Raw genomic sequence first — 25157 nt, forward strand, 5'->3', positions numbered from 1 at the left:
ACCATGCTGCAGCCCAGGGAAGCAAGGATGTTGCCAGCTGGTCAGTTCATTCAGTCCTTTCTCAGGGAGTGTCTGGGTAAGATACTGGAAGCAGGAATAGAAAAGACAGGAAGCAAAGTGGGATGATGAGAGCAACATCTCTAGAGGCAGACCGGCCTGAGATCCGGCTCTGATGTGATCACTCACGAGCTGTGTGGCCTTGGCCAGGTCTCATCTAGAAATTGCAAATCGTATTGCCGCTGTAGTGAGTCTTGTTTTTTTGGTCAGCTGGAAACCATTCCTACTTGTGAACAGTATCCCGAATTTCCCCTGGGCACCTCCCTATCTTCTCACCTTCTGTATTGGGAAGGAGGTTTGATTTCCCACCCTAAGCTCCAGGGAGGCCCCCAGTCAGCATAGCGCATCCCCCTGGCCACAGTGAGCCAGGGCACGCCAGACTGTGTCAGGACTGGGAAAGTTTGCTTCTGGATATGAATGTGGGAAGACATGAGGTTGGTGCCGCTATACTACAGTCCTGAGGGGGCGGATTGTCTACAAATGAGCTGGCCCCCAGAGGACAGCAGAGCTGAGCCCAGAGGCAGAGAACCAGTCCTAGGGACATTGCTTGAATCCCATGACAAGTCGCCAGTTAAACCCTGGGAATTGCAAGCCCCCCAAATCCCTTTCTGCTTAAGCCATTTTGGGTTGGGATTTCTATCACTTGCACCCAGAAGTGTGCTGACAGGGCTGCTGTCAGAGTTGATGAATAAACAAGCTAATGAAGTATGGAAAGTGCTTAGCTGTCACAGGATGGTAGAAGCCATAAGCAAGTTAAGTGAAAGGGACCCAGCCGTTGTCAGGAGTGGGAGCAACAGGTGGGCTGCTCAGAGGGCATGACAGCTTGGTGGCCAGGACTCCGCGGCCCTAAACTCCCTGCCAGGTCCCATTCTTCCAAGTGGCAGCCTCCCATCTCTAGATGACTCCTCAGCCCGGGTCATCCAGGGACAGCTCTGTTTTCTGCCCCCTGTATTACCACGTAGAGCCGAGTTCAGGCATCAGAGGGGAGGCACGGTCAAATTTATTCAAAGAAAGCACTTAACTCTGCTCGTATTGGCGAGAAGGACCCCCTGCCCCCGGAAGCGGGATTTGAGGGGCTGCAGTCACAGGAAGAGCGTCCAGGATCAGTTAGGGTCAGGGCTGGTGGAGAGGGCAGAAGATGACCTGGCTGATCTGGCCAGGCATGGTGTAGAGGACGAGGAGGAGGAAGACCGCGACCAGGGCCAGGAGCAGCAGCAGCACCAGGATGCGCCAGTACCGGCGCCAGATGAAGAAGATGAAGGTCTTCAGGGGGTTCACAAACCAGTTGAAGGAGGTTTTAGGGCGGCTGTGGGGGAAGAGGTGGTGTCAGAATGACGAGGAAGCCCCCCATCTGCCCCACCTCCCTCTCAGGCTCTACCGGCCTCCGCGCTGCCCCCTCACTTGGGCTTCTCCAAGGGCTCGGGCTCCTTCCGCCCCTTCCCCACTGGCCGCTTCTCAGCTTCCTCCACGGTCAGCAGCTCAAACTCTGCCTCCACCTTCCCCTAGAGAAAGGGGGAACAGAGGCCCAGCTCTCAGGTGGGCTCAGGCCCAGCCCCCAGCACCGCTTGCCCTGCACCTGCCCTGCCCCCACCGTGAGGATGTGGACGTTGCCTCCAGGGTCTGTGAACGCCAAGTCTTCTGGCCGGCCCCTCCTCTTCCTCTGCCTCCTCTTGCCAGCCTGAGCCTCCCGCTGCTCCCGCTCCTCGTGCTGCTCGGGCTCCCGCAGCTTCACTACAGGCCACCAGCCCCGCAGGCGGCGGCAGCGAAAGAGGTTGCACCTGGGCCTGGCCCCATCACAGGCCAGCCGCACAGAGCAGAGCTCAGGGCCCCGCGCACCCCGCACCATGTCTGGCAGCTGCAGCTCCAGGGATCCTGCAAGTCCAGAGCTCTCCCGGTTAGGCAAGAGATCAGTGTGTGTCTGGGCCCTGGGAGGGTGGGGGGTTCGCGGGATGGCAGCACATCAGGACTGTGCTGGGGCATGAGAAGCCAGCCTATGGCGGTCAGGCCATAGCTGCGGGCCACACACGGCACAGCCCGCACGTGGGCAGGTTATCACACCCTGGCGGAGCAGGGCCAAGGATGGGACCGTGTATCATCATCCAAAGTGACCTGAGCTTGGATCACATCAGAAGCTTGAGTTGGGGACTCTGGATGGGAATGGGCGTCATTGTACTCAGGGATAAGTTCAGGAATGAGGCCAGAGAGCAAAGATTAGTGATGCAGGGTCTGAAACCCAGGATTCAGGGCTGGGCCAGAGCAGGAAACCAAAGGCCAGGGGGAGAGGGGCAATGAGGGCAGAAACGGGCCGGGCGGGGTAGGAGGGAGGTGAGGCAGTACCAAGGAAGTCGTTGGCAGAGATGCGGTCATAGTCCCAGACCTGCAGGACCAGCACAGCTGGCTGCCGGAACTCGGCCTCCTCCAGGGCGAAGGGTCCAGGCCGGCGCTGAACGCTCACCTCCCGCTCCGTGGGCAGGTAGTCGAAGCGGAACACAAAGCGCCAGTTGAAATTTCCCTCCCCAGTCAGAGAGTTGAAGTGAACGTCTGTCTCCTGCTTATCATGCTCCAGCCCCTTCACCCAGCTGCAGCCAGGGGAGAGGTGCAGGCGGAGGGGTGGGCCTCGGCACGGGAGCCAAACCCAGAACCCAGCTCTCACCCATCTAGCCCCCCGACCACTGGGCTGGGCCCTTTCCCACCTGGCACCAGCGTGGGCCTAGAGGACAAGGCTTTGGCTTGGCCCAAAGCCCGAGCCCCTGACTGCAATTGCACCTTAAGACACAGCCGTTTGCTGGCCCGGCCAACAGGCTCACCTCCTCACATAGATGTCGCTGGACATCTCTCCAGTGAGTGGGTTCACATCATCCAAAACGACATCCTCTGTGTTCCAGATGATGACTCTGAGCTCATAGCTGGGGAATGTATTGGAAGAGAGTATTCAGACTCTTGAGAGGGTCCTGAGAGGGGCTGCAGGAAGGACCTAGGCCACGGCCTTGAAATTCACCAAGTGCCTCTATGTGCCCAGCTGGGTGATCAGGGCGGCTGGGTATGTAAAGGGACAGCTCTGGCATCACTGATCACCCCCACCAAGCAGAAGGCACCAGGAATGGTCTACTGACCAAAAGTGGGCCAACAAGTTTCTCCCATAAATTTGGAATCAGGATCCTGAAAGGTTGGGTAACATCAGATACAAAGTTGGTTGGAGCCACCACAAGCCAGGATGCCATGCAGACTGAAGTTGTAGGGTACAGAACAGAGGAAGCCAGTCTGCAGCAACAAATGGGAGAGGGAGAGAGACAAAGTGGAAATAAGAGTGTGCAGTCCCTGAGGGGCAGGACGGGCTCCAGCTTTCCTGATCCTACCCCAGTAGCCCTGTCCTTGGCTGTCACAGGTTTTCCTGGCTAGCTGTTGTTTTCTCTTGCCCAGCATCCATTTCCCTCCATTTGTTGACAGCACCACGATTCTCTGTTGCTGAGCCCTCCACCCTCACCCCCACGCTGTCAATCTGGGAGATTCCTCTGGAGCCAGGTAGAGGCGGGTATATCACCTAGGACATCACCCAGGACTACCCATCAGCGTATTACAGCGCCCTGGCCACAAGGATTGGTTAAGGCTCAGCGTTTGATGCAAGCTGATCCAATGAGGGTCCCGAGACTTTTGCTCTTACTGGTGAAGAAGTGTTTATTTTTCTGCTCAAGTAGTCGAGTTGGTAAGGTGGAAGCCTGCCACTGTTAGCAGCCCCCTGGTCCCCAGACTGCAAACGTCCCTGAGAGTAACACCAAGGAAAGCAGAGCCCAGAGATAGAAAGTGACAGACTGCTGACATCTGAGGTGCATAACCCTCCACGGAACTCCACTCAGACTAGCTCAAGTCCGAAGGGCATTTGCTGGTATTTAAACTCTTTTGGTTGTAAGTGCCAGACACTCTACTCACAAGGGTTTATGAGAAGAAAGCGAATTTAATGGCTCACCTAACTGAAAAGCCTGAGGCAGCAGCCTCTGCCTGCTTCACTGGAGCCACCCCCCCACCCCGCCCCCCGTCTGGGGAGGAGGGTCAGAACTCACCTGATTGGCTGCCGAGGCTTGATGTCAACTGGGGGTGGGGTAGGCACATCGCGGGGGAAGATGTCAATCCACATGTGGAGGGATCCCTGGGAATATAGGACCAGGCTGAAGGGTCCTACTGGGACACACCTGTGATAGCCCTGTGGCCAGAGGCGGTGACTTGGCGGTGGCGGGGGGTCTAGGGGGCAGAGCTGGGGCCAGAATAGCATAGTCAGGCAGGTCCTGGGGGATGAGGGTGAAGGTAGAGTCTGAAGCGGGGGTTCCAGTGCTGAGGTTAGGTTAAGGATAAGGCCCTGAGTGGGAGGTTGAGATCAAAAGTAAGATCTGGTGTTCCCAAGGTCCAGATCCTAGGGACCTGGGGTTGAGGTCAGATTGGGTCTCCAGGTCTGAGCCTTGGTGGCCCAGGGGTGGGGATCCAGCAGGAACAAAATCACAGGTGGAGGTATGGAATCCAGAATCAGAAGTGGCAGGGTAGTAACCAGGTAGGTAGAGGTCTTGGGGGAGGGGCACCCTGAGGGCCCAGGGTCCAGGAGCAGGTGGGAGTCCTGGGGTTCTGGGGTTGGGTGCTGAGCCCTCCCTCACCTGCAGCAGCCCTGGGCTGCGGGGATGGTAGAGGGGCCGAGTTTCCACGTGCTCAGGCACCAGCTGGATCCCAAGCTCTGGCATCTCTTGCCAGTGCCGCAGCACCAGCAATGCCTGTGCCTCCTCGGGGACGTCACTTGTCACCTTGGGGGCCCCCCTACCTGAAACAAGAGGGGTAGGAGCTTGGGTTCTGCACATTTCCCAACTCTCCTGCCTTCCTCCCTCACCCCACAACAGAAGTGCAAAGCCGAGGCAGCTACTGTTTTGGACAAAGCCCATGGGCTGGAAGGGCAAGTCCACAAGGCACAGAACGTGGGGAGATGTTTCTCTGACAACCTTTGCCAGTGAAAAGCCAGCAGTCGAGGGACAGTGGGATTGAAGGGGCCATGGCTTTGCACAGACTCTGTTTAGAGACATACCACCAGCCATTTGTGAGGCAGGAGCTCAGTTCTACAGCCACATTTTGTCATATGGGACCCACCCTCATGGGCCACCCTATGTCCTAGAAGCTTGATTAGCCTCTGAGGGATCTACTTCAACTCTTTGAGGATCGTGCTCACCAACAAAGACCATTTTCTCCCCACCATCCAAGGACCTCATCCTTAGCCAAACTCACCTCCTCTGCTGGTGGAAGGAGGCAGGCTCTTTTGGGGACACACTAGAGCGGGCACCAGGAGCCCCCTGTACCTTGCTTAGCCAGTTTGCTCCCTGTGGGTTGTCCTGCAGAGGGGGGCTGGTACCTGGGGGTAGAGTCTCAGGCGGTGTCAGAAAGACTTTGCTGCCCACCTTGACAGCCCCGGCTCTGTATTCAGGGCCGGGGAGGCCACAGCGTTGGCACAGCCCTGCCAGAATCTGTGAAGGCCGGAATGCATCACGCCAGGCATTGTACCCATCCCTGTGCACAGAAAGGGAAAAATGCCTCAGGTGGGGCAGGGATGGGACCCTTGAGGACACGTGATCCAGGTTTAACTCCGATGCAAGGCAGATTAATCCTCGCTTATGGTAACCATGAAAATCAAAGATGTGTGCCACATGTTCCAATGGGGGAGGCAGTGATATTACCTCCATTTTGCAGCTGAGGAAACTGAGGCTTAGAGAGATCAAGTGACTTATAAGATGCCAAATCCCAAGCCCAGGTCTTGACTACTATGCTATAAGGTCTTGGTCATGGGGAGGTCCCCTTCTATGAAACCAAAGGATCTGCACATACCAATGGGAAGATAAATTTGAATGTCTTTGGTCAGACTCAGAATGGCTCCTGAGGGCCTGTAGGACTCACACGTCATACTGGGAGGCCAGCCCACAGTTCGCCCTGTGGTGGCTATAGAATCGGTTTTCCAGGTCAATGTGGGTCTCTCCGATGAGGTCGTCAGAACCCACAAGGTCATGATCAAACACAGCCACGGTCAGCTCTGGCTCAGCAGGGAGAGAGATGCTGAGCTCCAGGACCCTGGCCGGGAGAGAGAATGGCTGAGGTCATCTCCATGCCCTAGGAGATGGTCTTGTGGGGACAGGGGCTCCAGGGCAGCCTGGAGCAGCCTCTGTCCACTCCCTCACCATCACCACACCAGATGCCTGAGTGGGAGCCCTGGGGCCACAGGGTCAGATGGTAAAGGTGCTCCCATTCCCAAGCCCAGGGCCCAGCCTCACTCTCCAAAGATGGGGTTCAGTTGCTTGGGGATGTAGCGCTCCTTGGTGTCCTGCCGCTCCCGGCCAGCACTCACCACCACGTAAGGGTCTGCCTTGCCGTTGGGGTCCGCAGGAGCCAGGTTGGTAGCCTAGGGGGACAGTATGGGGTGGGGCTGAGAGAAGTGTCACTGTCCTAACCCAGGGTTACCCTCGCGGGACCAAATCACGGATTAAGTGAAAGCAGTGAGTTACCACAGAGATCTCCCACCATGAGGAATTAACTGAGGGGTTGGACAAGATGACTTTTATTTTCTTTTAAGTATATTATGAAATGTTTAAGACATACAAATGCTATAATGAAAAATATAATGAAACAGATAATATGTAAAAAGATGCATAGGGAGGCATCTGGGTGGCTCAGTCAGGCATCTGCCTTCGGCTCAGGTCATGATCCCCGGGTCCTGGAATCGAGTCCTGAGTCAAGCTCCCTGCTCAACGAAGAGTCTGCTTCTCCCTCTCCCTCCATTCCTCCCTACACTTGTGTTCTCTCTCTCCCTCTCTCTGTCAAATAAATAATTTTTTAAAAATTTTAATTATTTATTTTAGAGAGAGAGAGCACAAGCAGGCAGAGCAGCAGGCACAGGGATAAGCAGGCTCCCCACTGAGCAGGGAGCCTGATTTGGGGCTCGATCCCAGGACCCTGAGATCATGACCTGAGCTTAAGTCAGATGCTTAACTGACTGACCCATCCTGGTGCCCCATAAGATCTTTCTTTTTTTAAAGAAAGATGTATAGGACTTTAATATTCAAATCATAACTTTCTGTATTTTTTACTTTTTACAATGATAAAGATATTTTAATATAAAAAAGTAATACAATGAGCATGTGCCCAGCTTAAGAAATAAAACACTACCAACAAATGGAATCCCCTTACCTGATTTAATTCTTTTTTCATCCCTGAAGTAGCCAGAACTCTTTACTTGAGGTTTAGGATTCACACACACAGAAAAAGTAAATATACTTTTACTACATGTACACATATCCCTAAGCAATGCATAGCACCATTTTGCATGTTTTTTAACTTTATGTATTAAACTTTTCTGTTTTGATAACTACACAATTTAGTAAATGTATAACATACATAAATGTTTGAAGTATTATTTATATACAGTAATATATTTTTAGTGTTTTTCACACTCCTATCTGCAGTGTATGAGCATTCCAGTTGCTCCACATCTTTGTCAACACTTGGTACTGTCAATCTTTTTAATTTTAGCCATTCTAGTGTGTGCAAAGTTGTAGCTCAATGTGGTTTTAATTTGCATTTCCCTGATGACTAGGCATATTGAGCATCATTGCATGTGTTTATTCACCTTGTGTATGACAACTCACTGCCCAGGACACCTTTCATAAGGAAACCAACCAATCCAGAGCCCATGCTCTGAACCATCTCCTCATTTGGCCCTTCATTCTAGGAACATTCCTCTGCCCTAATCATCTCAGAGCCAGGTGCCAGACTAGAGACAGAGAGACAGTCCCTGTACCAAAAAGCATGCTGGAATTATTCACACAAACCAATCCTAAGCCTGCTTACCCTGTCTTGTCTTACTTTTTCTGCAGAAACCACAATAGAGGCTTTGGCCCTTGCGTTCTCCTTCAGACTTCCCTGTGTGGCCCTGGCAGAGACACAGGCAGAGAGAGAAGCAGGCTCCATGCAGGAAGCCCGACGAGTCTCCAGGATCACACCCCAGGCTGCAGGCGGCACTAAACTGCTGTGCCACCGGGGCTGCCCTAGGATTTTTTTTTTTTTAATGCATATTGGCCTTGGGGTTTCTTCTTCAATCAATTGCCTTTTCATGTTCTTTCCCAAATTGTTTTTCTGCATCTTATGGGTTTGTGGAAGTTATTTATGTATTGTAGACACTAACCCTTTATTGATTATCCATCAAGTAGACACCTTGCCCCCAGCCTGTAGCTGGTCCCATCACTTATTTGAAAGTGTTTATGGATGCTCAGAAGTGAATCCGAATGTAGTCACATATATCATGTGCTTCCTAATTTACATTTCGTATTCATTTATGTATTAAGAAAATCTCCTGCCACCCAAGATCACAAAAATATTTTGACATTTCCTTACAGTTTTGCTTTCCATAATCAAATATTTAACTGGATTTTTTTGTGGATGCTGTATATTAGGAGTCTAGTTTTCTTTTTTTCCACATGGATAATCAGCTTTCATGGGAGCAGTCATAGAGTAGTCCCATTTTCCTCCCACTGATCAGCACTGCCAACTCTGGTATAAGCTTCCATCCATGTCTGGGTATGTTTTGTTAAATCTCTACCCTGACCCATTAGCCTATTTATCAATCCCTATGCCAAAACCACACTGTCTTAATTACTAGAGCTTTATAATAATTGTCTTCCTACATTGTTCTTCAAAATTGTGTTGGCAATTTTGGGCATTTGTCCTTTTATAGTTATTTTATTAACAATATTTTTTAGTAATCTCTCTGCTCAAAGTGGGGCTCCAACTCATGATCCCGAGATCGAGTCATATGCTCTACTGGATGAGCTAGCCAGGCATCCCATTCCATAGATATTTTAGAATTGGCTTGTTAATTCCAGGGTAGCAGCTCTTAGCCTCGTGCATGGCTTCTGGTAGATACTACACTATGGGAATGCTAGCCCGATCCCATTCTCCCTTTGTTTCCACCCCTTTGCCATTCACACTCTTTAGGTAACCAGTATCCTTAGTTCAGTTCCTCTTTCCTGTATTTCTGGTACACAAAGGAGCAAACATGTATTTTCTTCTTTCTTACATGGAGAGTAGCACACTATAGGGACTCTTGTACTTTGCTTTCTCCGCTTTATACTGTCCTGGAAATCACTCCATTTGTAGTCATCCTCATTCTTTGTTCCAGCTGCATAGTACTCTCTTGTGTGGACATGCCACAGTTTATTCAACTGTTCTGCTACATATGGACATTTATTTTTTTTAAAGATTTTATTTATTTATTCATAGACACAGAGAGAGAGAGGCAGAGACACAGGCAGAGGGAGAAGCAGGCTCCATGCAGGGAGCCCGACGTGGGACTCCATCCCAGGTCTCCAGGATCATACCCCAGGCTGCAGGCGGCGCCAAACCGCTGCGCCACCGGGGCTGCCCCATATGGACATTTAATCAAATTTTATGTTTAATGGCCTTCCATCTTCAGAATTCAATTTTACTATTTCAAAACTTCCCAGTCACTTTTGAAAGCCTTTTGTTTTCTGCTTGTAAAATATGTTAGGTAGTTGGTTTCCATTGCTAATACTTGAAAATTCTAACATCCCAAGCAAGCCCTTACAAGTTTCATTCTCCTTTGTGTTGTTTTTCTGACAATGTTTCTTTTTTTTTATTTTTCTGACAATGTTTCCTGATAGTTTTCTTCTTATTATTATTTTTTTAATTTGGGGTTGTGAGCCCAAACCTGGTCATCTAAATCTATGAAGCTGGGGAAATCTTGGGACCATTTTGAGCCAGTTCCTCATCTTTGAGTTTTCTGGACTGCGCAGATAATATAAATTTAAGTCTTAAACCAATGTGAGAGCAAAACTCTAATTATAAATTCTTGGGGAAGACATTGTTTTCTATTTCCCCCAGTTGGAGCAGAAGCTGAAACAGATCGTTTACCTAACAGGCTCTTCTCCTAGTGTGTCAACTTCTCCAGCCCACCTGTCACTAAAAGCAAAGCCCTTCCTGGGTGCTGCTTCATGCAGGGGTCTTGGTTGTGGCTCCCATCTTAGATAGGTTATTAGATCCCAGGGCTCAGTGTCCAGGCTTGGCTTCTGGTAGACACTATACTATGGGAATGCCAGTCCAATCCTGTTCTCCCTTTGTTTCCAACCTTTTGCCATTCACGCTCTTTAGGTAACCAGTATCCTTAGTTCAGTTCCTCTTTCCTGTATTTCTTGTACACAAAGGAGCAAACATGTATTTTCTTGTATTTTCTTCTTTCTTACATGGAGGTATGTATTGATAGGTATGGACAAACCTCTCAAGACAACCTGCACTTCAGAGACTGGGATTCCTGCTGCCTCTTCATCCTATGCCCATTGGGAATTCCCATTCTCATAAGTTTAGCATCCATTTAAGATTGTTTATCAAGCAGTTCTAATATATTACCTCAGGAGGTTATTTCAGACCATCTAGTCTGCGACACTGCTAGAAGCAGAAGATCAAGATGACTCCTACTATCGAATTATGCACTAGGATGTGCCATGGAACATTTCTTTAAATTCTGTCTTAGAATCCTTATATTTAAACCAGATAAAAGCACGGGATCTATTCTGGTGCTGGGATCGAAGGGGGCAGAGCTACCCACTCACTCCTCTCATTCCCTGAGATGCCTTTCAGGAAACTTCAGGGCCCTGCTGAGTGCTGTCTGAAAACTACTGCAAGACAAGGATCTGTATGAAGGTATCTGATAACAAGCCATTGTGAACCTTGAGATTCAGAGCTGCGCTCTCCTTGGAGTTATGCTCCCCATTCTACAAACTAATGGTGTGGAACCATGCAAAGGAGCCAGAAGACATAAGTTCTACATCCAGGTGGTGCCACAAACAAGCTCTGCAACCCTGGGGAGTCTCTTAACTTGTGCCTAAGATTCCCCAACTGAAAAATGAAGAAGGTGAACTCTGTTCCTGGAGGTCCCTTCCAAATCCTTCAGTTAGTATCTTTTATTTACATTACCTTTGCTGGAGCTGGGGGCATGCTGGGGTGATGGGTACTTACTTTTACCACATATACTCTGACCAGGAGCTTGATGGGCCGGTTCTGTGGGACACCCCGGGAGATCTTGGGCTCAGAGAATGACACTGCCTCTGATTCAGGGTAAATAAGGAAGGAGCCCTGGATTGGTGGGAAGACAAAAAAAAAAAAAGTCCCTGGAAAGACAGTCTTCCTTCTGCATCCCTACCTGTACTCCTTGGCCACCCTTCTTTCTCCAAACATACCTTGAACTTGCCTACAAGGTGCCCAGACCCTTCTTTCTCTCCATCTCCATCCTGGCCGCCTTGCCCTCGGTACAGGGGAAACACATTCAACCAGTCTTCAAAGTAGTTAAACTCTTCCTCCAGGGTGCCGTTGTAGATCTGAAAGGCAAGGGCCTCGGTGACAGGCCAATGTTCAAATCCTAGCACAGTGGCCTCTCACAACCACCCACTCACCTTCAAAGTGGCGAGTGCTTTCTTCTGGGACACGGAGCCTTTGACTCCTTTGACTTCAGCCTCACCCTGACCCTGGTCTTGGGCCTCCCCATCCCCAGAAATGAGGTTGACTCCATCTGGGAATAGCAGAAATGCCACACTTAGAAATACTGGTGTCAGAGGAAGGAGGGAGAAAGAGCAGGAGCAAGAAAGCGAAATCTCCTACCTGACTCTCCAGAATCATCCATTTCATCCTCCTCCAAGTTGGTCTGAAATCAAAGGGCAAGTGAGAGATTCATCCACTCCCTTCACCTCTTTAATCTGCCCCTTTTCCAGGATAGGGAGTTGAGAAACCTTAGTTCAAGGTCCAACTGTGTGAACCACTTGCATTTTCAAAGTTTCAGTTTGTCTAGTCCTCTGCTGCCCAAGACAGTAACCCCCAGCTACATGTGTCTAGTGAGCACTTGAATTGAGATGTGCTGTAAGTGTAAAATACACACCAGATTTTAATTTTTGTTTATTCATGATAGTCACACAGAGAGAGAGAGAGAGGCAGAGACACAGGCAGAGGGAGAAGCAGGCTCCATGCACCGGGAGCCAGACGTAGGATTCAATCCTGGGTCTCCAGGATCGCGCCCTGGGCCAAAGGCAGACGCCAAACCACTGCGCCACCCAGGGATCCCTACACACCAGATTTTAAAGACTCAGTATAGGGCAGCCCCAGTGGCTCAGTGGTTTATCGCTGCCTTCAGCCCAGGGTGTGATCCTGGAGACCTATGATCGAGTCCCACATCAGGCTCCCTGCAGGGAGCCTGCCTCTCCCTCTGCCTGTGTCTCTGCCTCTCTCTCTGTCTCTCATGAATAAATAAATAAAATCTTAAAAAAAATAAAATAAAGACTCAGTATAAAATAAGAATGTCAAATATCTCATTATTATTTTTTATAATGGTTCCTTGTTGGTATGATATTTTAGATATATTAGATTAAACAAAATGTATTACTAAGATCAATTTCACCTCTCTCCTTTGACTTTGGGCTACCTCAAAAGTGGGTGGCTCACATATTTCTGACAGCACAGCTGTAGATAGTAGAGTTAGTAATTTTCAGCTTCCAAAACTGTTATGAAGATGAGAAAAAATGTCTAATGAAGAGCTCTGAAAAACTTTAGGGCTCCACATTTCATGAGATCCTTTTTCTTCCCATTTATCCTCCTCTAGTTCCAGCTGCAGCCTGGAACCCGCCTCTGCCCCCACCTGCCCCTGGAGCTCCTGCAGCGATGCATAGTACTTGGACCACCAGTCAAGCTCTTCAGGATCTGGGATATCCTCCTCCAGTTCAGGGCCTTGGTTTAGGAGGCTTCCCAGGGGGAGCTTCTTCAGAGGAGCCTGAGGGAGAGAGAACTCAGTGCCCCTAACCCAGCACCACCCTAAGCCTCGCCTGCCCTTCTCCATCCATCTTTGATATCCCATCACCTTCAGGAGCCGTCTGGGCATCCCCACTTCAGCCAAGAAGGGATCCGGGGTCTTCTGTCCTGGAAGAGGGGAAATGACACCAGGAGGAGATCAGGTGAGTATGAGTCAGATTCCATGCCCCACAGAAGGGTCCCCTGTAGCCATCTCCACCAGGAACCAGAGGGGCTTCTGTCGGGTGGTCCCTAAAGGGAAGGCCCCTTACCTTGTGGTCCCTTAAGCACTAGGTTCCCTGTTTCCTCCTCTTCCCCTTCTTTCTCGGGGGGATCCTCATGACCCCGGAGTATGAATCGCAGCATGTGGGAGACAATGTGGGACCCGACAAACACTGTACGGCCAAAGGCCCGGCGCTCAATTACCAGGATGCTGAGTGGGGGCTGCAGGTAAGGCTGCTCTGGCAGGTCCTGGGGGTGGGGAGAGAGGAACTCAGTCTCTGCAGGCCTGGGGAGGAAGGAGAGGCAGCCACAGAGCCAGAGAGAAAACAGTGCAGTTAAATCTGCTTTCTCAGTTCAGCTCTGCCAGAGTCTCATTTTGTCACGTCTGGGAAGTCACCAAGCCTGTTTTCCTGGCAAAAGGGGACACACTCCTGGACTCAAAAGACTGCTGTAAATATCAAATGACATAACAGATACAAAACAACTTTGGAGCCTACAAAGCACTATCAGAAATACGTGGTGGTGATTGTTGTTCTTATATAAAGGATGGATGTTCAGTTTGTTAATATAGACTCAGCCATAAAAATGTGTAGGTCTTTTAATACAGAAATTCTAGATCTATCAGTGGATCCTAAGGGGGAGGAGAAATAACTAAAATATTGAATTGTTGGGTTTATTTTATATGTATGTGACAATTATTGCACAGAGGAGGAAGGAAAGAATGGCACTGTCATGGAGTAGTGTTCATCTGAAGTAGATTGTGAAAAATCAGTATGCATACTGCAATCTCTAGGGCAACTACTAAGTGAAAATCAACAAAGGAATTAAAGTAGTATGCTAATAAATAGCTATGTAATACAAAAGAAGGTGGTAAAGGAGGAACAAAAAATATATGAGCTACATAGAAAACAAACAGCAAAATGGCAGATGTAAATCCAACCACATCAATAAAATAATAAATGTGACTTTGATGTGAAAACAAAGGCTAAAGAATGTAGAAATATAGGGAAAAAGTAAATTTCCTTTGCAGCCCATTAACAAGTACTTAACACAGGCAGGATGACTTTCCTCCAGGAACTCAACTGCCTAAATGTTAATACTTTGCTAAAGGCAAAAAGCAACCTTACCTTAATATTAACTTGACCTCCAGGATCCTGTAAGTCTTCTTTAACATATAAAAATCGCTTTGGAAACTTCCTTTATCTCTACCTCCCAAGATATATGTTAGCAATCATCATCCCCCAAGCATATGGCCCACTGGTAGTACACCTGAAGGGCCTGATGACTAAGGCTTTGTTAGATGGTAATAAATGACCCTTTCCTAACAATAGGTAGCCCCTCAAGATGCTGGAAACTTTGCTTCTAAATTTTTTAGAGACTTACACTATCCCTAACCCCCTTCCAATTTGAAAGTATATAATGGGCCACTCCTCATGACCCCAGTGCAGCTCTTTCTGTCCACGGGTCCTATACCTGTGCTTTAATAAAACCTTGGGATGCCTGAGTGGCTCAGCGGTTGGGTGTCTGCCTTCAGCTCAGGGCGTGATCCTGGAGTCCCAGGATCGAGTCCCACATTGGGCTCCCTGCGTGGAGCTTGCTTTTCCCTCTGCCTATGTCTTGCCTCTCTCTCTGTGTCTCTCGTGAATAAATAAATAAAACCTTAAAAATAATAACAACAATAATAATAAAACTACCCTTTTTGTACCAAAGACAGCTCAAGAATTCTCTCTTGACTGGGGTCTGCTCCCAGACCCCAGCATTTCACATCAACTTTATTAAACACTTCAATCAAAAGGTAGAGAAGAGATTATTGGGGCGCCTGGTGACTCAGTCAGTTAAGTGTTTGACTCTTGGTTTTGGCTCAGATCATGATCTCAGGGTTTTGAGATCCAGCCCTGTGTGGAGCCCCACGAGGGGCTCTGTGCTCAGTATGGAGTCTGCTTGAGATTCCCTCCTTCTACCCTCCCCTTGGGTGTGCCTGCACACACACTATCTCAAATAAATAAATAAATAAATAAATAAATAAATAAATAAGATCTTTAAAAAAAAAAAGGCAGAGATTGTCAACTGGGTTTTTAAAAAGATTTTATTTATTTGAGAGAGAGCACGAGTTAGGGGGGAGGGGCAGAGGGAAAGGGAGAGAAGCAGACTTCCTGCTGAGCAGGGCGCCCATCACAGGGCTCAATCCCAGGACCCCAGGATCATGATCTGAGTTGAAGGTAGACATTTAACTGACTGAGCCACCCAGGGACCTTGGATTATTATTATTTTTTTTTAAAGAAACATCTGCTGGGGCACCTGGGTGGCTCAGCCAGCTAAGGGTCTGACTCTTGATTTTGGCTCAGGTCATGATCTCAGGAACACAGGATCAAGCCCCATGTCAGGCTCCATGCTCAGCACTGAGTCTGCTTGAGATTCTCTCTCTCTCCCCTCTCCCTCTGCCTCTTACCCCTCACACTTTCTCTCCATCTCTCATATAAATGAATCTTAATAAAAAATGAAAAGATGCAACTACATGATATCTAAGTGATATCTAAGAAACATTCTTTAGAAGACTCATAACATAGGTTGAAAGGAAAAGAATGGGGAAAGATATGTCATGCAAACGGTAACTATAGAGAGCTGGAGTGGCTATCCTATCAGGCAAAAAGTCTTAAAAGACTTTAAGACAAAATTTTACTAGAAGCAAAGAAGGACATTTTATAATGATGAACAGATCAATTCATAGGAAGCTATAACAATTGTGAACATATATGCACCTAATAACAGAACCTCAAAATATAAGAAGTAAACTCTGACACAATTAAAGGGGAAAAAACAATTAAACAATAATAGTTGGAGATTTCAGTAGCATATGAATACTATTGGTGGACAACACCAATGCTATTGGTGGACAACAATGGTGGAACAACTCATCAGAAAATCACCAACAAGGCTTTTTTTAAGAAGGTTAACATAACATTATTAACCTAGCTTTATCTAATCTAATCTCTACATCCATAGAGCACTCTACTCAAAAACAATGCACAATGGAGAGAGGGACATGTTTTCCTCACTTTGCACTATGAAATGGGAAGTGAAAGGAAACACTCCCTAGAAGTTCAGTGAGCAAACTGCTTTCAGCTTCACCATCTTATAGCACAATGAAGTCTTTTCTTTTCCTTTTTTTAAGATTTTATTTATTCATAAGAGATACACACACACACACACACAGAGGCAGAGACATAGGCAGAGGGAGAAGCAGTCTCCATGCAGGGAGTCCTCAGTGGGACTCCATCCTGGAACTCCAGGATCACGCCCTGTGCTGAAGGTGGTGCTAAACTGCTGAGCCATCCCGGGTGCCCAGATTTGACATTCTTAACCTCCTCTATGACACAGCTACTTAGAATGGCGGTGTTGGGGAACTATTTTCCTCCAAGAAATATACTGGAGTCTTTAGGCAGTATTTCTCAATGCTAGCCATACCTTAGAATTATCTGGGGAGGTATTTTTTTTTAAGATTTGTTTATTTATTTATGATTGACATAGACAGAGAGAGAGAGAGACAGAGACACAGGAGGAGGGAGAAGCAGGCTCCATGCTGGGAGCCTGATGCAGGACTCGATCCCAGGACTCCAGGATCGCGCCCTGGGCCAAAGGCAGGCACCAAACCACTGAGCCACCCAGGGATCCCCCTGGGGACGTATTAAAAACATAAATGCTGGAGACCCACCCCAAATAAATAAAAAATCAAAATTTAATTAAGGGTAAGGCCCAGACTTTGCCTTCAATGTCTCCCAGGTGATTCTATTTAGCAGCCCAAGTTGTGAACCCAGATGCCCAACCGCTGAGCCACCCAGGTGTCCCAGCACAATGAAGTTTTCAAACTGAATACTCCTGCATGTGGAACAGTCAAGAAAGTGTGAAGGTTTTGGTTGTTTTCGTTTTTTGTTTGTTTGTTCTTACAGGGTTTTACCCCCTTTTAGTCTGGAACCATTACACTTTGTCCCAGTACCCCTCACACAGGCACAGCACTCTTCAGTTTACAATCCCTTTCAACAAGATCCTTTCCCTCACTGGTTTCTCATAGCATTCCTGCAAGGAGGCATTTAGTGTATTGCCTTCAATCTTTTTTCTTTTGTACCTGCTACTCCTTTTAAACAAAGAAACAAACAAACAAACAAACAAAAAAAAACACTAAAGTTCAACTAAAACAAGTGAACTGATAAGCTCCTAAGTGGCATTGCTAGAATTTGAGTCCAAAGTCCATACTACAGGAATTATAAAATACACAAAGAATGCATTTTCTTCTTAGCCCCTGGGGTCTCAGAGACTAGACAGATTCCTTCTGACCTACACTTCATGACACTTACCTAACCCACTCATTCAACAGAACCAAGAGCACACCACCAGTTCATGGATTAATTCAGAAATCAGCAAACTGATTTGGCCAAACTAAATCTGGCCCACTGCCTGTTTTTGTAAATAAAGTTTTACTGGAACAGAGTCATATTTATTCATTTACTTGCTGTCTATGTCTGTTTTCATGCTACTTTGGCAGAGGTGAGTAATTGCTTACTAAGACTGCATGGCCCACAAAACCTAAAATATTTACTAACTGGCTTTTTATAGAAAGTTTGCTGATCCCTTGACTAATCTAAGATAACTGGGTGGGAATTCACCATCCCACTGCCCTTTCATTTCTTAGTCTAGCCTTTCTTGCTCCCAGCCTGTGTCCTCACCACTGTCAGATGCCTGAAGAGCTCAGTGAAATTGGGGTTCTCACGGTAACTGGCCAGGACTTCTGACTCCACACGCTGTCCAGCCACCTCCAGCACAACCTGGGGCTGCTCTACCTCGAACAGATGCACACGGCCAAGGCCCCTCAGACCCCAGAACAGCACCTGGAGTCAGGAAGTGAGAAATTCAGGGGCCTGCACCCGACAGAGGGCACCCAGACATGTGTGTGGCAGGGATGGGAGGATGGGAGTGTGCCCTACCTACCTCAACACGGAACTCCCTGAGCACCGGACGCACATTAGGTGGCAGGGACAGGCGTCCAGAAAGGTGCTTATCCAGTGGTGTCAGGTCCTGGGGCTCTACATCACTGGGCACAGAGGGCTGCAGGAGGCAAGAGATCAGAGGTCAAGGGGAATCAGGCCAAAGGAAGGAAATTTGGTCTCAGGGAGGGGACATTGACAGCTGCCAGTGAAATATCAATCCAGAGGAACTGGCAAGGCTGGAGGGGCAGAAAGGGAGCATCCCAGAAAACAGTTAAGTACAGGAAGGGAGGGTGGGTGTCTGAGGCATGAAGATCCCCTGCAGCCTCGGGTCTCTGGGTTGGAAGCTTGGCAAGATAAACCTACAGTGTGTCTACTTCTAATGTTCCCTGAATCAGGAAGTCCAATGAGGACCCCAGGACAGAATTGTAGCCTGCATTCTCTGAAGGCAAAGTACTTGGAGGGGTAATCCTAGGACATGCCTATATTCCATATTCTCTTACCTGGGTGGCAATGTCAGTTAAGTTGCTGCCTTTGATCATGATCTCTGCTCAGTGGAGAGCCTGCTTTTCCCTCTCTCCACTGCTTGTGCTCTCTTTCTCACTATCTCTCTAAAAGGAAGGAAGGAAGGAAGGAAGGAAGGAAGGAAGGAAGGAAGGAAGGAAGGGGAGGGGACAGGACAGAACAAGGAGTCCACAGCCGTGCCAGCTAAACTAGGGTACTCTGACCTCGAGCCGACCACTGTAGTCCAGTTCAATGAGTTCAAAGGTGGCAATGAGCTCTCCAGCTGCCCGGGGCCCCTTCCTCAGGGGGAAGAACTGTAGCTCAGGGCATTGGTAAGGGTCCTCCATCAGCTTTACCCTTGGGGTGGCCAGCGCCCTGCCCAAGAACACAGGGGGGCCCTGTGGAGAACAAGGCAGTGAAGACAAAAGTGGAAGATGCCCAAGAGCCAGGGGAGGGGTGTATCAAGATGAGGAGCGGGGACGCTGAGAGGTGGAAACAGGTTTCCCAGGCCACACTCACAAACTTATTGTGGTCAAAGACATTGACAATCACTAGTGGAGGCTCCTCCTGCAGATGCTCCCTTCTCCCGTCTATGATCAACTGATCAAACACCAAGAGCTCATCCCACAGAGGGCTCAGCGTCTGCTCCAGGACCTAGAGGGCCATGCAGAGATGGAGTCAAAGGCAGGCATCAAAAGAATCTCCAAACATACATCCCTGGTGAGCATTCTTGCCCTAAAGTAATAATTTAAATAGCTGTTTATCACAAAAGATGAGAGTGCCCTTCAGAGTGGGGTTGGAGCCTGCCCTCCTAGCCTGGTTCCCTTAACTGTAATCGGCCACCCTTGGGGCTAGCCCTACAGTCAACCCCAGAAAACAATTTCTTATCCTGAAGGGCCCTCCAGTTACCACTCTCTAATAAACTGGGGCAGTCCAAACCAGTATCCTATCCTGAAAACCCAGGGCAGGAAGAGAGACTTAGGGCCTGAGAGAAAAAAGCTCAGCCTTCACCCCGTTCTTGTCTCCTGGAGCCCCCCACCTTGACCCACATTCCAGTTCAGCCCTCACCTGTGTGGTCTGGCACTGGGTAGCGATAAGGACTCGAGCAAAGGGGTCCGAAAGCCCACTGTCATCAGCTGCCAACACCCCTCGGGCCTGGTACAGGTGAGCTCGAAGCTGGAAGTAGCTAAAGTCTGGGGTGGGGAGATGAAAAAGATGTTTGCTCAGGGGACCACTGGACTTCCTGACTCCAGACCCCTCCCCCCAGCCCCAGCTGAGCATCTAGCCCCACACCTTTGGCAAATATTGAGCTGGGCCCTATACTCACCATCCCGGTACAGGTGGTGGGGCAGTCCCACTGAGGGCTCGGGCAGCAGGTCCAGCGGGAGCTCTGAGGTGCAGGCCTTGGCTTGTTTACCCAGCCCTAGCCACAGGAAGAGCTCCAGCTTGGCACAGACCTCACCAGGAGCTGCCCCGGGTGCCTGTTGCAGGGAGGTGGCCTGTGAGGGTCTGCCTCTTATTACCCCAGCTAGACCAGCCCCTGCTCCCCCAGGCATGCCCAAACTCTGTATTAATAGACCATTCCCTGGTGCCAAATCCAAAGAACACTCCCTGTATCCTACCCTTATACTCACTTCATGCCCTCCATCTAGTACCACATTACCCTGAACACTCCCATTCCTTAGCCCTCCTGCCCCAACACTGTCATTTCCTATACAAATTCCCACACCCCCAAGCTGTGTCCCACACCCCACACTTACCTCCTCTGCCCCCTCAGCCCCAACACATTTAGATTCCCAGTCCCTTACCCCATCAGTCACAGCTTCTCAGCACTAGGGACCCCTTTGGTGTCTATTTCAGGGACACTTCAATCAGAAACATTTTGCCCCCAAATCAGCTGTACTTATAAGGAACTGACTAGTCACTCCCTATCTTTACCACCTGCTGGTCTGTCAGAGCCTAGTCAGCAAAGGGGCCAGTGAAGGCCCAGAGGTGACAAAACTTGGTGTTTATCTCACATCAAAGTGGGTCTAGGTAAAGGCATGATGTCTTTTGGCTTTTGAGATAGCTGAAAAGAGTCCAGGTGTACTTTTTTAAATGATACTTTAAAAATAATTTTAAAATGTAAAAATTAAAACCTGTTTTTAACTTAAAAAAATTCTAGTTGAAAAAAATTTTTAAATAAAAATATTTAAAGTTTTTTTCATTAAAAAAAGAGTTTGGGAGCCCCCTGTTGGAAACCACAGGCCTCCACCGTGTGCCCCTCACCCCCGCCCTCAGAGCCTCATTCCACTCCAGTCTCCAGCAACCCACACCCCCTCACCGTGAGCAGCAGACTCTGGATCTTCCCACAGTCCCGGCCCCGTTCCTCTTCAACCACAGAGAACAGCACATCCTGGGCAGGGATCCGGGCCCAGGCCACACGGCGCCGCCCACTGAGCATCCAGACTAGCACATCCGGGAGGGGTGGCTGGGGCTGCGGACAGAGAACTGGGTCACGGATAGAGCTGAGACCACCTGCTTCCACAACTCCCCCTGGACAGATGGACAAAATCCCGATCTTAGCCCTGACACATACCCGTAAACCCCAGATCCATGTGGCCACCTGCCTCCTAGACATTTCTCCCCTGGATACCTCACAGGCAACCTCAAAGTCCAATCTGACTTTTTTTTTCCTGTTTTTTAAAATTGTGGTAAAATATAGATAGCATAAAATTTACCATTGCAACAATTCTTCAGTTGTACATTATTCTACATCAATCATTGTTATGCAGCCATCACTATCAGGACATTCAGGGTAGGGAAATGGGTGGGCAGGTGTTACCTCCTGGGCCAGAAAGCACAGTTTTGCCAAGAGCTTCTTGGCCAGTGCCACCTTCTTTTGCACATTGCCCTGTCTAATACCCCGTAGAAGCCGCAGTCCTTGCTTTGCCAACAGGTTCTAGAAGGGCAGGAAGAAAACATGAGTGGAGGGCCCCAGCTAAGTGTCCCTGGTCCCCCTTCCCTGGACCATACCAGGCTATGCACCAGCAGTTTCCCTCGACATCGATCCAGGGCATTGGGCCGGGTCATTGTCCTGCGCTCGGCAATGTGGCAAAACTGTCTACGGAGAGCAAGGGCAGGTATGTCAGGTGGGAGTCAAAGGAAGGAACACTGACCCTTAGGGGCCACCTCCCTCAGAGCAGACCTCCCACACTCAGACTTCCTCACAGCCCTTCTCTGTCATGTTCTCAAAGAGGCACCTTTCCTAAGCCAACTATGACTTCTGTATGTGGACCACTCCCAAATTCAGAGGCCAGCCTCACCTTGAAGTCCCAGGATGCACTAACATGTAACTATCTACTGCCTGGCTACTCAAAGGTGGCCCAGGACTAATAGCATTAGTACCACCAAGTTAGAAATACAGCATCAGCCCCACCCTAGACCTGCCCTAGAACCTGTGTGCTTATACCCTGGGGGATTCCAGTGCACACTAAAGGCTCAGAAGGGCTGTGTCTGACAGTCCCAAAATTGACTAGCGGTAGCTCAAAGTGTACAATTTCCAATTAACCTCACCCTCACCCCATCCCTCCAAAAACCTGCTTTACTTCAAAACCTCAGTGAAACCCTTCACTGCTTTCTCTTTCACTCGCATTCCACATCAATCCATTGGCATATAATTTAGGCTCTACCTTCAAAATATGTTCAGCATCAGGCCACGTTTCTTGTCTCCCAGCACCGGCCCAGTCCAAGTCACCATCATTTCTCACCTAGGACTCCTGCAACAACCTCCCAGCTGCTCTCGCTATGTTACTCTTTTCCCCCTCCTGCTCCAAATATTCTTAATACAGCAACCAGAGTGGTGCTTTCAACACTTTTCCAGACTATTTTACTCCTTTCCAGAGGTTTCTCATCTCAGAGTAAACAACAGAATTCTTAAAAAGGCCCTAAACAGGGGCACCTGGGTGGCTCAGTCAGCTGTGCATCTGCCTTCAGCTTGGGTCATCCCACTTTGTCAGGCTCTCTGCTCAGCAGGGAGCCTGCTTCTCCCTCTCCCTCTGTTGCTCCCCCTCTTGCTCTCTCTCTCAATGAATAAATAGATGATGATGATGATGATGAAGATAGATAGATAGATAGATAGATAGATAGATAGATAGATAGATAAAAAATTTTTAAAGGCCCTGCATAATCAGGCTCCCTTAATCTCCATGTCCTCATCAAATATTACTCTCCCCTAATGTACAACCCAATAAGTTACACTGGCCATTCTGCTCCTCCATGAATACACTCAACCCATCACCACCTAAAGGCCTTTGCATTAGCTGCTCCCTTTGCTACAATGTTTGGCTGCTCCATCTTTGCATGGTTCACTTACCTTCTTCATTCAGGCCTCTCCTCAAATGTTACCTCCTCTCAGACCTACTCTAGTCATCCCTTCTAATGAGCCCTTGCCACTTTCTCTATCCTCATATTCTGCTTTATCAGTCTCTCCAAATAAAAAGTAGTAGAAAGTCCCTAGGGCAGGGACATCATTCTGATTACCACTGTACTCTCAGGCCCTGGCACCCAATGGATGCTGAAAAAATATTTGCTAGGTAATGTAAAATGATTTTTTAAAAAGATTTCCTTTATTTATTTGAGAGAGGAAGAGAAAACACACACACACACACACACACACACACACAAAGGAAGAGAAAACACAATAGAGGGGAGGGTCAGAGGGAGAGGGAGAAGCAGACTTCCCACTGAGCAGGGAGACTGACTTGCAGCTCGATCCCAGGACCCCGAGATCATGACCTGAGCCAAAGGTAGACACTTAACAAACTGAGCCACCCAGGTGCCCCAAATGATTTTTGAGACATAATATTTGGGCCCTTTATGACCTGCAATGATTTCTTAAGTCTTTATTATGGAAATTTTCAAAAATATGTAAAATAAATGACTCCAATGATTTTTCACCCAACACTGCTCCCAGGGCTTACGCTTTTAGCTTACTAATACTCTTTGCTCCAAGACTTCTATTGGTCAAAATATTATTTTTGCCCCAGCAGGCAAATTTATTTATTTAATTTATTAACATAAATTAAAACTGAATCAAACCTTGATAGGGGCATCTGGGTGGCTCAGTGGTTGAGTGTCTGCCTTTGGCTCAGGTCATGATCCCAGGGTCCTGGGATCGAGTCCCACATTGGGCTCCCTACAGGGAGCCTGATTCTCCCTCTGCCTATGTCTCTGCCTCTCTCTCTGTCTCTCATGGATAAATAAATAAAACCTTTATTTTATTTTATTTTTTTTAAATAAAACCTTAAAAAAAAATCTTCTTGATGAAGTTTAGATCCACAGGATTTGATTCGGGGAAATTGGATCTGATAGAAATAATAGCCACACAAAGAAAAACACACTGGCCAAAGCTAAAAAATAGTGAAATGTGACACAGATAAATCTTTCATTGAAATTTCCCTGCCAAGGGATCCCTGGGTGGCGCAGCGGTTTGGCGCCTGCCTTTGGCCCAGGGCGCGATCCTGGAGACCCAGGATCGAATCCCACATCAGGCTCCCGGTGCATGGAGCCTGCTTCTCCCTCTGCCTATGTCTCTGCCTCTCTCTCTCTCTCTCTCTCTCTCTCTGTGACTATCATAAATAAATAAAAATTAAAAAAAAATTTCCCTGCCAAAGAATAATTTCAATAATAAAATAATTTTAGTAAAGTGAAAATAGAAACAATTTAATTGCATTGTATAGAAAATCAAGTAAGGAATGAAATTGGATTAAAGGTGGTTACTCTAAAAAAAAAAAAAGGTGGTTACTCTTTCGGAGACGTAGAGAACATAGGCAGAGAAAAGAGCTTTACAGTGAAGCCCTAGGACATAATCATAAGAACATCTGCAATATGTACAAGTCAAGAAGAGAGAGGGAGCCAGCAAAAGAGGAGGAATGGCAAGGGAAGCTGAAGGAAAACCAGGGGCATGGAAGCCAAGAGCAGAGCCTTTGAAGAGGACAGTGGGATCAACTGTATCTACTGACATTGAGAGGTTGAAAGATGAGAGCAGAAAAGTGACCACTTACAAGCAGGCTCTTGTCTGAGTCCTCCTCTCACCCTACCTCTGCATGCTGGACATCTCCAGGTCCTCAGATTTCTCTTTTCTCTGCTTCCTAGATAATGTTACCCAGTTTCATCTACGTATTGACAGTTCAAAATTTTTCATTTCCAGTCTAGAAGTCTCCCCAGAACTCAACTCCTATAGCTAACTACCTTGCAGACATGTCCACTTGTAAGTCTAACAGAAACCTCAAAGTTAACATACCCCAAAATGAGTTTCTTATATTCCCTTAGCTCCCATCAGACCTTCTCCCTTTCTTGTTTTCCATTGCTCAGTAAATAACATCATCTACACAGTTGTGCAAGCCAAATCTTGAGAGTCATTCATGACTCTTCTTCAAACATTTTCCTCATCCCCTGTTCTTTCCATTCACAAGTCCTAAGGTGTCACCTCCAAAGTCCAAATTGCTCTTGAATCCATTCATGTCTATGTCCACTGTGACCACCCTAGATTCAATT

General features: G+C 48.1%; 1 protein-coding gene across 3 annotated transcripts in view; it reads right to left on the minus strand.

Annotated features, from left to right (window-relative positions):
* Positions 1–1034: 1034 nt before the first annotated feature.
* Positions 1035–25157, minus strand: part of FER1L4 (fer-1-like protein 4) — a 33821-nt gene continuing 9698 nt past the window's right edge. For all 3 annotated transcript variants that reach the window (XM_038572122.1, XM_038572123.1, XM_038572124.1), the window contains 26 exons: positions 21636–21723; positions 21445–21561; positions 20944–21096; positions 19948–20101; positions 19689–19813; positions 19140–19274; positions 18845–19018; positions 18121–18237; positions 17859–18020; positions 13188–13386; positions 12986–13044; positions 12767–12898; positions 11740–11782; positions 11535–11650; positions 11322–11459; positions 11101–11217; positions 6348–6475; positions 5977–6147; positions 5438–5592; positions 4698–4858; positions 4116–4201; positions 2865–2963; positions 2395–2636; positions 1649–1929; positions 1459–1559; positions 1035–1363 (listed from right to left, as the gene is read on the minus strand). In XM_038572122.1, the coding sequence (XP_038428050.1) occupies positions 1171–1363; positions 1459–1559; positions 1649–1929; positions 2395–2636; positions 2865–2963; positions 4116–4201; positions 4698–4858; positions 5438–5592; positions 5977–6147; positions 6348–6475; positions 11101–11217; positions 11322–11459; positions 11535–11650; positions 11740–11782; positions 12767–12898; positions 12986–13044; positions 13188–13386; positions 17859–18020; positions 18121–18237; positions 18845–19018; positions 19140–19274; positions 19689–19813; positions 19948–20101; positions 20944–21096; positions 21445–21561; positions 21636–21723 (3646 nt within the window). In that variant the 3' untranslated portion in view covers positions 1035–1170. The remainder of the gene's footprint in view (positions 1364–1458; positions 1560–1648; positions 1930–2394; positions 2637–2864; positions 2964–4115; positions 4202–4697; positions 4859–5437; positions 5593–5976; positions 6148–6347; positions 6476–11100; positions 11218–11321; positions 11460–11534; positions 11651–11739; positions 11783–12766; positions 12899–12985; positions 13045–13187; positions 13387–17858; positions 18021–18120; positions 18238–18844; positions 19019–19139; positions 19275–19688; positions 19814–19947; positions 20102–20943; positions 21097–21444; positions 21562–21635; positions 21724–25157) is intronic.

This window comes from Canis lupus, chromosome 24 (genome assembly GCF_011100685.1).
Source record: "Canis lupus familiaris isolate Mischka breed German Shepherd chromosome 24, alternate assembly UU_Cfam_GSD_1.0, whole genome shotgun sequence".
NCBI classification, from domain to species: Eukaryota; Metazoa; Chordata; class Mammalia; order Carnivora; family Canidae; genus Canis; species Canis lupus.